The sequence below is a fragment of the Ambystoma mexicanum genome, chromosome 2p (assembly GCF_040938575.1).
Source record: "Ambystoma mexicanum isolate Mex_15411 chromosome 2p, UKY_AmexF1_1, whole genome shotgun sequence".
In the NCBI taxonomy this organism is placed as follows: domain Eukaryota; kingdom Metazoa; phylum Chordata; class Amphibia; order Caudata; family Ambystomatidae; genus Ambystoma; species Ambystoma mexicanum.
Genome location: NC_090923.1, coordinates 722676053 through 722691007, shown reverse-complemented (window position 1 = coordinate 722691007; position 14955 = coordinate 722676053). Strand labels below are relative to the sequence as shown.

Sequence of the window (14955 nt, the reverse complement as noted above, 5' to 3'; positions counted from 1 at the left end):
TAACACACTCAGTCATAGCCATCAACTCCGTACCTAATACAGTAGATACACTTTCTGCGCCAGTGAGAGCCTGAGTGGGAGGATCAAGGGGTGTGCGCATGCAGCATCCTGTCACCAGCTCATGTGGAGTCAGGTGATGGTCTGAGACAGGCTGATTGCATAATGTAAATAGTGCTAGAGGAAGGCAATGGAGCCAGCCTTTTTTCAGTGTCACTTTTAGTTTGGCAATGCAATGCATACTCCCAACCTACGGAAGACCTCAATTATGAAGAACTTCTCAGCACATGTGGCCATCAGGATTTGTGTATGGACCTGCATCGATCCATCAGGAAAAAGGACGTACAACTACTAACATGTACCTTTATCAAATTTGGATCACGTCTACATAGTCTATAGGCAAATGCTGAAATTGTCCAGTAAAACAGAGTAGTGCTCCTCTTACTATTCACAAAGTGTGTCCAGCAGTGAGAAATGTTTGCCATGTCAATTTATAATACAATTTGCAATATGCTTGGTTAGATTTGGGATGAACCAGTCATTGACAATCATTGCTGCAAGGCATTCTCTCCATGTGAATTCTGGGTAATGCAGATGGTCTAATAGTATTTTAAGTAGCCCTAAAGGCATAACCGGTTTCCCGGTGCTGTCCTGTCGCCACATTGCATCTGTGGGGAAAAATGAACACCAAGTTTGTTTCCGTAATTCCTGCTCTTCTGGTGCCGCTCACCCCTGTAATCCGTGCTGTGGGCAATGTATTAAACCCCTCTTTTATTACCATATTGCGCGCGCGTGTATGCTTATTCTGTGCGGTCTAAAAATTCAGATATTTTGGGGAAATCTGCTGCTCTTTTGGCTTCAAACTCAGCGGCCTCGTTACCATGAGAAATCAAGTCTGTGCCTTTTCGTGTGCCCTGCGCACTTCACCACAGCGATGGCTGTTAGGAGCTATAGTGCGTCTGAGCCTGTCCAATAATGGCGTGTGCCGTCTGCATGTAAGAAGCCCCACCTCTTGCACCATGACAGTCCTGCATGTACTGTTGATGTCACATTGGCGTAGTCGGAATACATGGTTACTGCCTCCATGGTCGTGCATTTCACACGCCAAAGTTGGAGCTACCAGTTCTGTTGTTTGGCAGACTCACACTTACCGCTGTTTCACGTGTCGCTCACCCATGCTCTTGTCTATTGATGAGGACCCGTCAATGAAGAGAATTGTCCCCCAAGTTGGACATTTTCTATAACTTGTGGTATCTCATAATATTTAGTATACTTTGTGCAATCGTGCACATTGCCTCTCTCCTTCACTGGTTCTGCTATGAATCTTGCTGGATTTACCTCTTAGAACCTGACAATTTTGATTGATGGGTTGGATATAACTTCGTACCCAGAGGCACTGTGTTGTCAATGTACTTTTGGGCTTTTGAACAATTGCAAATAGGGCATGCTCCACCTGTCATTGCACTTCCCATGGTTATGTTAGCGGATTTCTCAATCGCAAAGACTGCTGCAACCCGTGCTGTTCAAATTGGTAATATCCTCTCTTTACTGGATCTATGATCCCACTGTAAAATGCTAATGGTTTGTGTCCCGTGGTAGTTTTTTGTGTGAGGACCACTGTCATTACTATCCTGTTTGAATGAAGGAATAGAAATAATTATGCATTGTATTCAGGGATCCCTAATACGGGTGCTGTTCTTATTGCTAGTTTCAATTAGTCACAAGCATCTTATCATTTCGCCTGTCCAGGTGATGCCACTGTTTGTTTTCTTTCTGTGCTTCTTTAAGTGCTTGTAAAAGTGGCCTCACATGTGTTATAATCGTAGACCCATCCTCTGCAGTAATTAAAAGTCCTAAGAATTGCTGTAATCCTTTGACTTATCTGGCCTGGGTGTCTTCATAATTGCCAAACCGGGCTCCCTTATTTTGAGCGCATCTCACAGGCATAAAAAAAGATAATATGCAATATTTACTCTCCAAGCTTTTTTGTTTTGGCTAATTAAATAGATCTTACTTTCAGTGTGTTAGTAGAATGGTGATTGTTAACCTGAAAAATATGTCTAATGTGCCAACTCTATAGCCAAAATGTTTCGCCCTCTGGGCTTTCTCAAGACGATTTGCATATAATACACCATTTGCTGATTATGAGCATGAGGCTTGAAATTGTCTAACTGCTCGTGTTAAACTATTCAATAGCAGTCTCCAAGGTTACAAGGGTGACGAAGCAAACAAGTTAAGGAAATCAGTAGTTGTATACAAAATAAAATGGTAACCAAAGTAATCCAAATTAATCATGTAGAAAATGAAAGAATAATACAAAGGCAAAGGATAAAGACACAATCATAACCTATGTTAGTATACTATTCTACTTAGTCTAGAAATTGTTCTGTTCCCACTGGCCAACAGATTGACCAATACTTCTCAGAGCGGTACATTGAGCTTGAATTTAAATGCCAAGTCTGAATCTCTGTTTATTGCATTACTTTCAACTTGTTTTCCATTTTCAAGTAGTTGTTCCTCTAGTCTTCAATTTCCTTCACAATTGTCAGTTTTCTATTGTATGACCTATTAATAATATACATTAAAATCAGTAAATATGCTATTACTTTTGCATGCTATCTTAATCAGTGAAGTAAGTCGTAAGAGTTCAAAGTGTTGCTTGTCTCTTGTTGGTGTTTTCTCCAATTAGGTGTTTTCCAAGTGTGTCTTAGATTATTCACTGCTCCACATTGGTGGCAACCAGTTTTGCTATATGAAGATGTTTTCGTTTTGTGTTAGCTCGATGAGAGTTGAAGAAAATCCTGTGGTTTATTGCAAGGGAATGCATTAGCACCATGAGGGTATATAGACAGTCGGTGCTCATAGATGGCATTGTCATGTTAGTTTTAAAGACACGTGTTTTGTTAAGTATACTGGGTCTACTACTGTCAGCACGAATACTGTTACCATACAGTCTAAAATGGCACTCACTGTCACATCCTAAATTCCCTCAGGGTGTTGCCCCTAGAATCAGTAGCCCTATGCCATGCATAAACGGTCTATACGTGCCCAGCACAGGATTATTCTCAGTGCTTCTTTCTACCATATATCATTTTCATAATTCCAAACCATATTAACATTCAAAATGTATCAATTATTTGTTGCAAGGTCCACATATGCTCACATTACAGTTTGAGCGGCACATTGATCGCCCGAGTTTGTGCCCCAAGTAGAAGGTAATGCTAAGTTAGAATCATTATGTACTGCTCTGAGAAGTATTAGTCAATCTACTGGCCAGTGGGAATAGAACAATTACTAGACTAAATACAATCTCAAAATATGAGTTACCCTATACTTGTATGAATTGTGCTGAGACCTGCTGACGTCCTACCTTTTAACCTATAATTTCACGTCATTTTGTGAATTCTGTGTTGCAATCGGAGTATACGAACGTGTTATAATTTTGTCTTTTTATTATTTTTCTTTCACTTTCTACTCGATTGATTTAGATTACTTTTAGTATATACCTACTGATTTCCTTAACTTATTTGCCTCTCCTCCCTTGTAACTTTGGTGACTGCTATCCAATAGTTAAACATGAGCAGTTACAGAGAATTTCAGTTCTCATGCATATAATCAGCAAACTAATATATGCATATCGCCTTGAGAAAACCCAGTGGGCGAAATGTTTTGGCCATAGAGTTGGCAAATTAGACAGATTTGTCAGGTTAGCAAGTCACTACTAACACCGAAATTCCTATGTGACTAACATATATTTAATTGGCCAATACAACAAGCTTGGGAGAGTAAATATTGCGTATTATTGTATTTTTTATGTCTTTGAGATGTGCTCCTAATAGGGGGCCTCGTTTGACATGTTATAGTAAGGCCTAGGTTCTGGGCCTTCCCTTAGTGGAGCTGCTCTCTAAACTAACCAAAAGGAATCATTACCTTTTAAGATGTATACTGAATTGGTGGCGCCGCCAACCACAATCTATCAACCACCCTGTACCCAAGTCTTCATAATTGCTTCTGTTCTTTCAGGGTTACCTTTCTTTTTCCTGTGATATAAGCTGGCCTATGTATAAGACTTCTTCCTGACAATAGTGCATCTTCTTTGTCAACCTTGTAACCCTTCTCCGCTAACACTGTCATCAGCTGTGCTGAGTAATTTCTGCCCTGTTCCTACATTTTGCTGCATTCTACAATGTCATCTATGTATTGTACTACTGTGCCATCAGTATGTATGTTCCCCAAATCCATCTGGAGCATTCGGTTGAAGACCGAGGGGCATTTGTAGTACCCCTGGGACAAATTAGCATGTTTTAGCTAGGTGCTGCGATAGGTCACCGAGATCAGATCTGGGGTCTTCATGGAGTGCGATCGAAAAGAAAGCATTCTTTAAATCAATCACTGTCCAGTATTTAGCTTTGGACGGGATATTACACAATATCGGGTCAGGGTTCGGGGCCAATTGGAACTCTACTTCAACAATATTGTTCAGGGGACGTACATCCTGAATACATCTGCATGACATGTTGCTTTTTTCACTGGGCACGCAGATGTTACATGGGGATTCTGATGGCACCACTATGCCTGGTCTCATCAGGGCAGCAATGGTGTCATAAATGGATTTGTCTGCTTCTTCTGACATTGGGTACTGTCTCCCCTGTGGTAAAATGGCTCCTTGCTTTGATTTAACTTTGACACCCTCCAACCCCCACTCCTTTCAGTAATCCCAACACCAGATGGGCTGTTGGTCCACAATTTACTTGTTACCTGTGCCAAATCTTCCTCAAGGAAAGTCTGTCTTTTTTACTAGTGACATTCTCTGGGGTATTTCTCTTTCAAATTTTTCATTGATAATAAAGACTTTTATATGAAACATCACTTCATCTGAGTCCTTATCTGTAAACAAATCTTCATCTGTTAAGTCAGTTATTCGAGATGTTTTGTCCAGTGCTATCACTGTTCTCCAGTGTATCCCTTCCTCATCCACTCTGTGCAAAAATACTCTCTTCTCTTACTATTGCTGCTTCTAGGTCTATTGCAATCACCTGCCCTTCCTCCGGGTCCATGGGTATTTCTGGTGTTAACAAAAATGTGTAGCCCATAAAGGAATACTTTCGGGTCTTACTGATGCACCCCTTTGTACTTTCTTGCCATTGAATGCTGTTATAAATTCTTGTCACATAATGAATCCCTGGGGTGAATATATTATACCCTGGTCAGTCAATGATATGTTTAGTTTGCTTATCAAATCTTTTCCCATTATGTTAACTGGTGTCTTGCGGGAATTTTATAGTGGCAGGGATATGTCGTGTTCTGCTATGGTGATTGGCAAGTAGTCAGTAAAAGGAACCATATTTGTCTCCCCAGAACAACCCTGAGCATTCATGGCAATGCCTAACATTCGGTATTTTCCCTCTTTAACACCAAGTCACCCCTGTGTCTATTAGGAAGGAGAATGTTTTGTCACCTATGGTCCCTCCAACCCTAAATTCCTATTGTAGGTGGTGTAACTCATTGGATGGAGCACATCAAGTCTGGGCTGTCCTATTGTTGATATAAGTCCAGTGCCGGTGAAAGGCCCTCCCACTGCTGCCACCCCCTCTGTTCTAAATGTGGGTTCCTGTGGCAACATGTTAGGGTTCCACAGCACCACTACATTCTGCTGTGCAGGTGCTTGCATCTGCATCGTTATCTGCTGTGCCTGCAGTGGAACTTGCTGTGTTTGCATCAGTGATTGTTGCCTTTGCATTGGTGCTTGTTGTATTTGGGTTGGCATACCTTGTTGTGTGGGTTGTATTTGTAGTGCGTTTTTATACTGTGATCCTGGGCATAATATTCAAGTGGCTCTGTTATATGGTGGGCGATGTGTTTTCCCCCCTCTTCAATCGCCCCTGGCCAATTCTGCTGCATCCCACCTCTGCTTCTGCATAGGCGCAAAATGTGCCCCAGTTTACCTCATGTTCAACATTGCTGTGTCTGCTCTCCAAACTTGGGTTGCCCTCCATTAAATCTCCCTCCCTTTGGAGCTTGAAATCCATAACTTCTACCTCTGGGCGGCCCCCCTTGCCCTCTTGGGAAATAAGTATTCTCTCCCCTTCCTGCAAAATTCCTGTTAGCTGGTGGTTGCACCTGCTGTGCCCCTTGTGTATGGAACCCTTCTCCACTTGTTAACTGTCCGTTCCACTGAGAGATTTGACAATTATTTCTGAACTAACTTAGCTTCCCCCATCTTCCTGTCTTCAACTTTCTGTCTTTCTCTTGATATAACCAACAATGGTTAACGCTTCTTGACAATCTCTGCCCATGGCTTTGCTTCCATTCCCACATTCTTTCTCAACTGTCTTTGTACTGGTTTGGGCAGCCCTGGATTTCCACAATATAGATCAGGTTTTCATCTGTTCTCATTTTGCACGTCATAATAGTCCTCATATCTTATGAGTCTGGGTACTGAACCCTTAGGGCCCTACGCTTGACAATTATTAAAAGGTGCTCCGTCATGGTCTGTGTTTTGTGCAGTCACTCCAGGATAGCCCGCTTGTGTCCAAATTGTGTCTGACCTCTCCCCTATTGTGCCAGCTAGCAAGCTTTTTATGTCGCCTACTGCCAAGGTCATCCCAGCTGTCATTCATTCTAATTCATAAATTAATTTTCCCGCTCCTGATGTCCGTATTGGAAGTTGACCAACCAAATTATTTTTATCCATTTGAGGCCTGGTAGATATTGTGGTGCCCCTCCCCTTTCTCCAATAAAGCCAACTGTGCAAATACAGTGCCCTGTCCAAGCACAGCCACGCCCTTCATCTTTTGGCAACCTCGGTCATACAAATTTTCTTTCGTCCTGGCAAATTTTTCAACCTATTTACCTATGTTTTATCTGCTTAATCTCTTATTAGGACATTTAGGGTATGGACTGGGTTCTGCCCTCACTAGTTCTTCCAATTCCAACCACAATATCACTTTCCTTAGCCCCATGCTTGTACAAGGTGCTTGGGCCGCTTCTTCTTCTACACTTTCCTCTTTCTTCTTCAAGGATAGTATTGTCACTCATCTCCTTAATCATCCTCCCTGTCCTCAAAATCTAATCTTCTCAGGGTAGTAGTTATGTACTTTCCACTTGTTACCTCATCCAATACATTTCTTCACTGACTTTGCAAGGACCCTCTGCTCTCAGTCTTGCTGCCAGTACCATCCCTTCTATTCCTGTACAGGTTACTAATCCCCCTTGGTGTCTCTGCTTCTCCATCTGGAAGGGTATGCTTTCTAAGGATCCCATCTACCTCCTTGTTGCGTCTTTCTAAACTCCTTTCTCTCTTCCTGTATCTGGTTCCTCTTTCTGTGGAAGCATAGGTCTCCTGATAATCTCATCAGCTTCTTTCCTTGATTTGTCTCTGCATCTTCCTATTTCTCATTGTCTTCCCTTATCCCTTTCTTCCTCCTTCTTTCTTCCCTTTCAGCATCCCATCAGCTTTCCCTTGCTCTCTTCTCATTCTCTCCTTTTCTGTCTGCCTCTTGTTTCTTTTCTTTCCTTTTCTTCTTTGTATATTTCCCTTTAACTTAGCTCATTCTTTTTTCTCTTCTTTCCCATGTCTTTCTCGGACTTCCTTTTCCGTAATATCATCCATGCCCCTTCCATCTAATGTAAGCCTTATTTGTCCTCCTACCCACTTATTCAATACGATCACTACCTCCTCCCTATCATCCTCTTATCTCCAGACCTCATCCCATGCCACTGTCAATCTTTTCTATAACTCGCAACGTTTGTTGTATTCATCACGTGTGGACACTGGTCTTGGCTTACTCATTTCTTCTCTATTTATAATATCTTAGCTATACGAAGGGGGCGCATACATTGGAATAACGTAGCATGCCGCTGCTTTTAATTCTCGTAGTCGATATAATCCCTGCACTTCAGGGGATGGATCTCTACCCTGGGGAAGAGGAGGAGAGGTGGGTGCTACGTCCCCCTCGTCCTGCTGATTAAGCATCCATTAGTTCAAGGGTGGTTCCTCCATCTCCTCTCCATACACTTTCCACAATTCCAAAATGGATAGTCTGTTCTGGAACTTTTTCCCCATGTGCACGGCATGTGTGTAAATATGTCTGTGTTGCAGCACTGATTTTGAGTGAGTGTCCTCCCGCTGCCAAGGGATAAACATTTTGACAGTCCTGCACACACTGGGCGTGGTACCAGGGTGTAATGCTTTACAGAAATGAATAATGGTAGTGCCTCCCATGATGTTGGTTTATCTTACCAATATACTGCTGTTTATTTCAATACCTCTCAACCCCCTCCCTAAACAATACTTTTACCTGTGCATCTCGCTGTGACACCACGCCTTCTGCATCACCCAATACTTCCAAATGACACCACATATCTCGCATCGCAAGCTATCTCACAATACAAGGCTGGCACCATCAATCACCACACAAATAAATACACTATGGCCATTTTCCCAACTCCTGGTGAGGTAATGTCCTATTATTTATTACCCAGTGGTGGGGTTTTATAAGTAGTCTTTTTTGCCCTTGACAAAGGCTATCTCATCATTATTACCTCATACAAGGTGTACTGTCAAGTCTTCCCTACCCTTGTCATAGGCTATCTCCTTATCTTCAATCTTTTCCCTTCATCACAATTCACCAATATATACAAAAATTCCCCCTTTTTGCCAGGCTGATGCTATACTTTCAGTGGATAGGATGACGTTTTTCGGTATCACATCTTCCCCAAATCGCCAGCTGCCCTCGGCCCCACGAGGTGTGCTGTGGGGATCAGACAGGGAGTTTCTCCAAGGGGGGGCTCCTTCTGACCCCTCTGTTCACACGTGATACCGGTCTCCACAGGTCACCTTGTAGTCCTTCGGGGCACCGTGGGGAACCCTCGACAGTTCGACTACGCCTAGCCAACCATCCTCTGCAACAATCGCTAATGATGGTCTGGAAAACCTCAGATGTATGCAGTAGGTATGGAGCCAGTAACTCTGACTCAATGATGTAAAGAGTCAAAGTTAAAGGCAAAACCAAGCTTTATTAACATCCAAAATAAAGCAGGGACAGCATACAAGCAATAGTAGCCACGGGTACTACAGCTCAGTGGCAATGCGCTCGTCCTGGAAGCAAGATGATGCAGAGCAACACTGGTTCGAAACCCGGTTCTGCGCTTAGAAACCTCTTCATATAAAAAAACAATTCTAACTATGATTAATAATTAATTGGGTTGCAGCTTTCAAAGGTCTAATGCAACACAGTACCTTTTTAAACCAAAAACCAGCCATAATTACCTACTACAAAACCTATGGGATGAGGGGATACACTAAGGGAATAGACTACATATTGACTCCATAATGTTAAATGTCTGATTTGATTATGCATATCTTATGGCTCCTCCTGGAACCACTTCTAAATTGATAATAGTACATTCATTTCATATCCAATTGGTTGACACAACACGTACTGGGCAGCCTAGCACTGCGGGTCATGATTGTTTGGCATGCGACTGAGCAACCTTGGACACTGACAGGTCATCAAAACATGAGCCAAAACGGGATTAGGGGGAGAGAGGTCCATGGACTGTCTTGCTTTCAGTTAAAGATGATACCATCCCTTATTCATAGATCATAAACCAAGGTCTTTGCATTGCACCTTGTCTGTGAATCTGCGAAAGGAGTGACGCATGTGCCATCCATTTTTAATTAATAGACTTTGTTTTTCGAGTTGAGTCACGTGTGATAAGGCAGTGTCTGGAATTATTTCACCTGGCGTTTGTGGGGACTTTTGCCAATTTTAATGTGAGTGCGCAGGTTTTCGCTACCACTGGGGACCTGCTTGACCCATTCCCTGTGAAGTCTTTTGCTTATAATTATTCTGGACCTGGCTTTCAAAGACTGTTTGTTATTTTAATTAATCCAAGAATACATGGTTTATGCCTTGGGAATAATTATTTTGTGTTCTCTCTGAGCCTTCCGGACCCTCCCTATTTTCTCAGTAACCTTGGCCTGGTCTGCATAGCTTCTTGTCTGGGCTCTGCACGAATATGTCTTCATTCTTGTGAAGCCTTGAGGCCTTTCATTTGCGGGCAACGTCTTCCATTTCTGAAAAGATAAATGCTCAGTACCGTCGTGTTTCTGGGTTAGTGAGCTATATAGTCATATCATTTGTGTTGAATTCAGCCTATATATTGCTTATGTTAGTATTCTTCATGTCTAAATGGATGCAATAGATAGTCTGTGTTTATGTGCATATTTGACTTAGTGTCAGGGGAGGGGCAGTAGCTATGGATGACACATTCTTCTGTCTCCCAAAAGACATGTCTGATTCTGGGGTGGAGTTAAAAAGGGGAAAGGGGTAAGCAAGATGTTTCTATTTGAAAACAGTAAATGTTCTTTTTTTATTGTATCTCCCTGTGCAGCCAACTTCAGTGCCATAGAGGTGTTTTCCCAGGCACCCACCAGCCCAGCCAAATTCCTAGAGCAGTCTTTGGGAGTCACAAGCCTGCCATCAACACCACATGCGCACCCTCAATCGAGCAGCAAGAGGAGAAGAAACAAGCGGCTGGAGTCCAAGCGAGTTCAGAGGTGAGAGGGTAGGTGCGATTTGGAGCATACGTGGTCGTCCATTGTGTGGGCCTTGGCATTCAGCGTTCTGGGGAGGACGGAGGCTAGTGTGCGGGTGCTGTTCAGAGGGTAGATTGTTTTAATCAGAGAAGTAGACTTTGTGGTTTAGCAGTTGCGATTCGTGGATGCGCTAAGCAGGAGTCTCTATAGTGGACATGCAGGGTTTGAGTGAGCAGGACGGTGTTCTTAAAGGGCAGCACCTAGGCACACGGCTCAAGGGGCACATGCCAGGTGCAGGCTTAAAGTGAATAAATAAGTGAGCAAGTAGGCCGATTTCAGTAATGGGTCAGGCGTGCAGAAGCATAACGGCAAGTCTGACTTAGGTGGAGTAGCAGATGAGGTTTAAGGGTGAATTTTCTGCAGGTTTGGGAGGAGAGGACACTTGGGACTTTAAGGGGTGACAGCTGGAATTCGGTCAGTTGGGGGCAGGCAGGCGTGGGCAAACATTGCAGTAAAAAAAGTCGATCAGGGCATTCAAAGGTAAACTGGCCAGTTGTGTTGAGCATTATTAAAGATTGCTGCTATATATCTGATGTCCATTTTCTTCAAAGTCCATTGGTAATGAGGTGAGTCAGGTAGAAGCTGCTCTAAAATGATACAATAAAGGAAGTGACATTAAAGTATTTCTCGTAAAGTGAAAACATGTGCTGCAAATAGTGTAGGCTTCCATCAACCTGGCAGAATAGAGGTACACTATCAGCAGTTATCCTGCAGGCATCAACCGTACATGCGCAGAGCAGGTACAATATTCGCAGGATACTAATGATCTCTCCTATACACAGAAAATCACTGGTTGAGAAACTGCAATATTCATTATAACACACAAACCATAGATTGCACCCATTGCAATTCCTGGTATTTTAGTCCTAAACATGAATATTTGTTTTAAAATGTTTGGAAAGTGAGGTTTTTAAAGGTTGAAAAACATAAGTTAAACAATTCACTGCAGGAGAGGCTTTGCCAGTCTAGACAATGAGGTTCAGGGGTTGTCCCGACATAAAAATATTAGACAAATCCGAAAGTAGGAAAGGGATCTTTCACAGAAGACGGGAGAGGCAGGTCTGTAATGTAAACCTACAACTACCAGATGAATATCTTCCCATTTTAAAACTATGCAAATAAAGATGGAGATCATATATTGATGGGACGAGCAAATAGACGGGGGTGTTGAGTGGCCTGTAAAACATAACCTTCTAATGAATAGAGGCAAGAACAACAATGATGCTTACATTTCGAACTTAATGCTACATTAATGCCTAATATTAGAAAACCTGTTTGTTTTTTACTTTAGTGCATTCATACTTTTCTCCAAATGGCCTCTGAGCATACATGCAAGCAGCAATGCAAAATGCAAACACATGCCTTTGCCTCGCAAGTATCCACCAGACCCAAACACTGCTATTCATGTGAGTCAAAGGCTCTCTGAACTACTGATGACTCCCCTATTGGTAGGTAAACCAAATGTAAGGCTGATTCTTACAAGGGGTGTTGCATTGTATACAAACATACACTATTCAAATTGGCACAAAAGGTCGTGACTATGCATAAACTATTTTATAGGAATATGCCACCAACCAATACAAAGTTATACCCCAAAATGAGGAAAGCAAACATACCAGTTGAGTAGGAAATGTCTTTTTGGTCCCTGGAATAAAGGGATTTCTTCGGGGCTCCTTAATGTTATAGTGGAAGAATGTTGAAAGCCTTTAACTGGCATAGGGGATGGATAAGAGGTCGTATTTGGCATGTCATGAACGATTAGCACACCTATAACTAAAGATCGTTTTCTGAATAAGGGGCTGGTACACAATGTCCTTGTATCCGGTAAGGCTGGCAGCTGCTCTGCAAAGAAGTCTTGAGATTAAACTAAGTGCCACGTGCAGTTGCTGATGCTACTGAAGATGCAGGTACTTGTGTAGGATTGAGTTCTAAAAGTGGTTGTTACATAAGGAGGTCTCTGATGGGGACATGTTTACATTTCAGTACTAACAATTTAGTGGGTTCATTTAAGTTTGGCAGTATTTTCAATTATTTATTATAATATGTACAGTTCAGAAGTTTGTGTTTTGTGCCATAGCTGTGGTTTGTTTACGGCAGTTCCATACTCCAATTTAAGAGTAAAAGGTTCCGAATTTTTTTAATTTATTTTTTTACACAAATTAAAGCGCTATATAAACACAATAAACATAAACATAAAACTAGATTGCATTTTCTTTTTATTTCAAAAGTTTTATGAATGCTTCGAATATGGTATTTGCTATCTTTTGTTTTTTCTTTTTGTTAAATATAGTAGCAGGGTAGTGTGTACTGGTGTACCCTATATAAAATGTTAGTTTTAAAATGCACGGGCAGTTGGATAGAGGAGTGGGAGTTGAGAAGAGAATTAAAAGGATTAGTTAATTCCTCCCATATTAAATTGGTTATTTTCAGTATATATCGTCGTTAAAGAGCACTTGATCAAGCACTTGAAAGTTTATTTCACTGTTCCTTGTCAGTGGAAAGCATTTCTCTTCTACATGCAGTTCATTTATTCCCTAAGCATTAAGAAAACTGACTAGAAAATGCCATTTATTTGGCTAAATTTCATTTCCGTTTTGTCTACATTCATTGACAAGAGCTTCGTAAATACTTAAGGCATTTTGAAAGCAGTTTGCTTGCTTAGCCTATGCTAAATGATTTCCATTTTGAATGGGAAGTGGTGTTAGCAGGGGTAGACTGGCTTATAGCCAACTCTGGAGATTTTCTGGTAGGCCTTTGCACCCTGGCATCTTTTGCGTGGAAACCTATTTTGTTTCCAAATGTTCTCCTATGAAAAGAGTTGGGTTTGCTGAAAATGTGTAATATGGGGCAAATTGGAAAATGATTTCCAAGGCCTCTTTTGGCTCCCAGTCCAACCCTGGGTGTAGGGGTGCAGATAATTAGTGGTTTACTTTTAAAATAATCCACATGATTAGCAATAAGGTAACGAAATGTGCCCCGCACCTTGAACAAAATATCAACTACCAAATATCTACTGATCACATGCTCTGTATCCATTGCGAAAGAAGCCTGCATGGTGGCTGCCTTTTCTGAACACAGGTTGTGTGGAAGATGAACAGTAGATGTGCATGCTTTCTTCAACCAAATCACACACATCCATCATGTAAGCTCCTGAGCAAGCATCCCTAAAATTGAACCGGAAAGAAAGTGCAAGCTTGAAAATGTGCAATTAAGCTTCAGCATTTGATAGAGTGCCGGGACTACATGTTTACTGCACTGAACATGTTCGGTATGGAGAGACGCTTTATCAATATGATCAGATTACTGTACCAAGGCCCCAAGGCACCAGTGGTGACACATAACCACATTGCTGTTATTCATGGCCCCTTATCACACCGTCTGTATGCACTTGCATAGAGCTACTAACCGTGAAAATACGGGCAGAACACTGATCGGGCATTACCAGGATGGATATAGAACATTGTATAGCTCTATATGCTATGTCCTACTACATATATCAGCAGGTGCTCTAGGTTCCTTCCACACCTACTTGCAATCCTACAGGAATTCAGCACAGTGGCTGGCTATAAATTCACCTGGGGAAAACCTGAGGCAATGCCACTGCGAGCAGACATACAGTGGGGTCCAGGGGGTGCTGCCCCATTCCGGTTACAGACAGTTTTTCAAGTATTTGGGAGTGAGGTTTAGCGCAAACTTCAACTAACTGATTCAACTCGTTTATCATCCTATAATGCGCAAGATTAAGTATGTATTACTTTATTTTGGCTTATGCCATAAAGGTTTACATTGCGAACAGTTACACAAAATACACAAGCGTTCAAAAGGTTACATTTTTCAAACGCAGCTTAAACTCAGAATAAAGTGAAATTGCAAGGATTGTAACAATGGCAGCATCAACTCCAGGTCACGTGAAGGTGCAAAACCCTATATATATCTATATATATATATATATATATATATATATATGTACGAATCGAATCAAGAATACCTTTGTTCATCATCGGTCATTAAGCAGCATATACATTTGTGATAAACCCTGCTAAATGCATTTGTAAAAATCAACTTAAAAGGTGGAGAAACAGAACCTTCAAACCACAATGATTGAATATTTCATATAGCCTTTCTCATTTCATACCTAGAGAAGTGATGGCTACTTGTAACAGTTGAGATATTCAGCCATAGTAGGTGAGGTGGTTTAAACCAAATTACTGGTCTCTAAAACGTGGCCATAAAACAGTCTGCGCTCTCGTTTGGAGCTTTGGTAGCCATGACGAAGCTCCACCATGTTTCAGCATAGTGCTGTAATCCCATCATCCTTGAGTATGTGTTTCGCGGTCGATCAGATTTAGTTTCAT

The 14955-nt window shown here is 41.8% G+C and overlaps 1 protein-coding gene across 1 annotated transcript in view; it reads left to right on the top strand.

The window, feature by feature from the left end:
* The window catches only part of LOC138566723 (rho GTPase-activating protein 11A-like), a 586658-nt gene that overhangs the window by 497738 nt on the left and 73965 nt on the right, over positions 1 to 14955 (top strand). The window contains exon 11 of the mRNA XM_069644327.1: positions 10396 to 10561. Within this exon, the coding sequence (XP_069500428.1) occupies positions 10396 to 10561 (166 nt within the window). The remainder of the gene's footprint in view (positions 1 to 10395; positions 10562 to 14955) is intronic.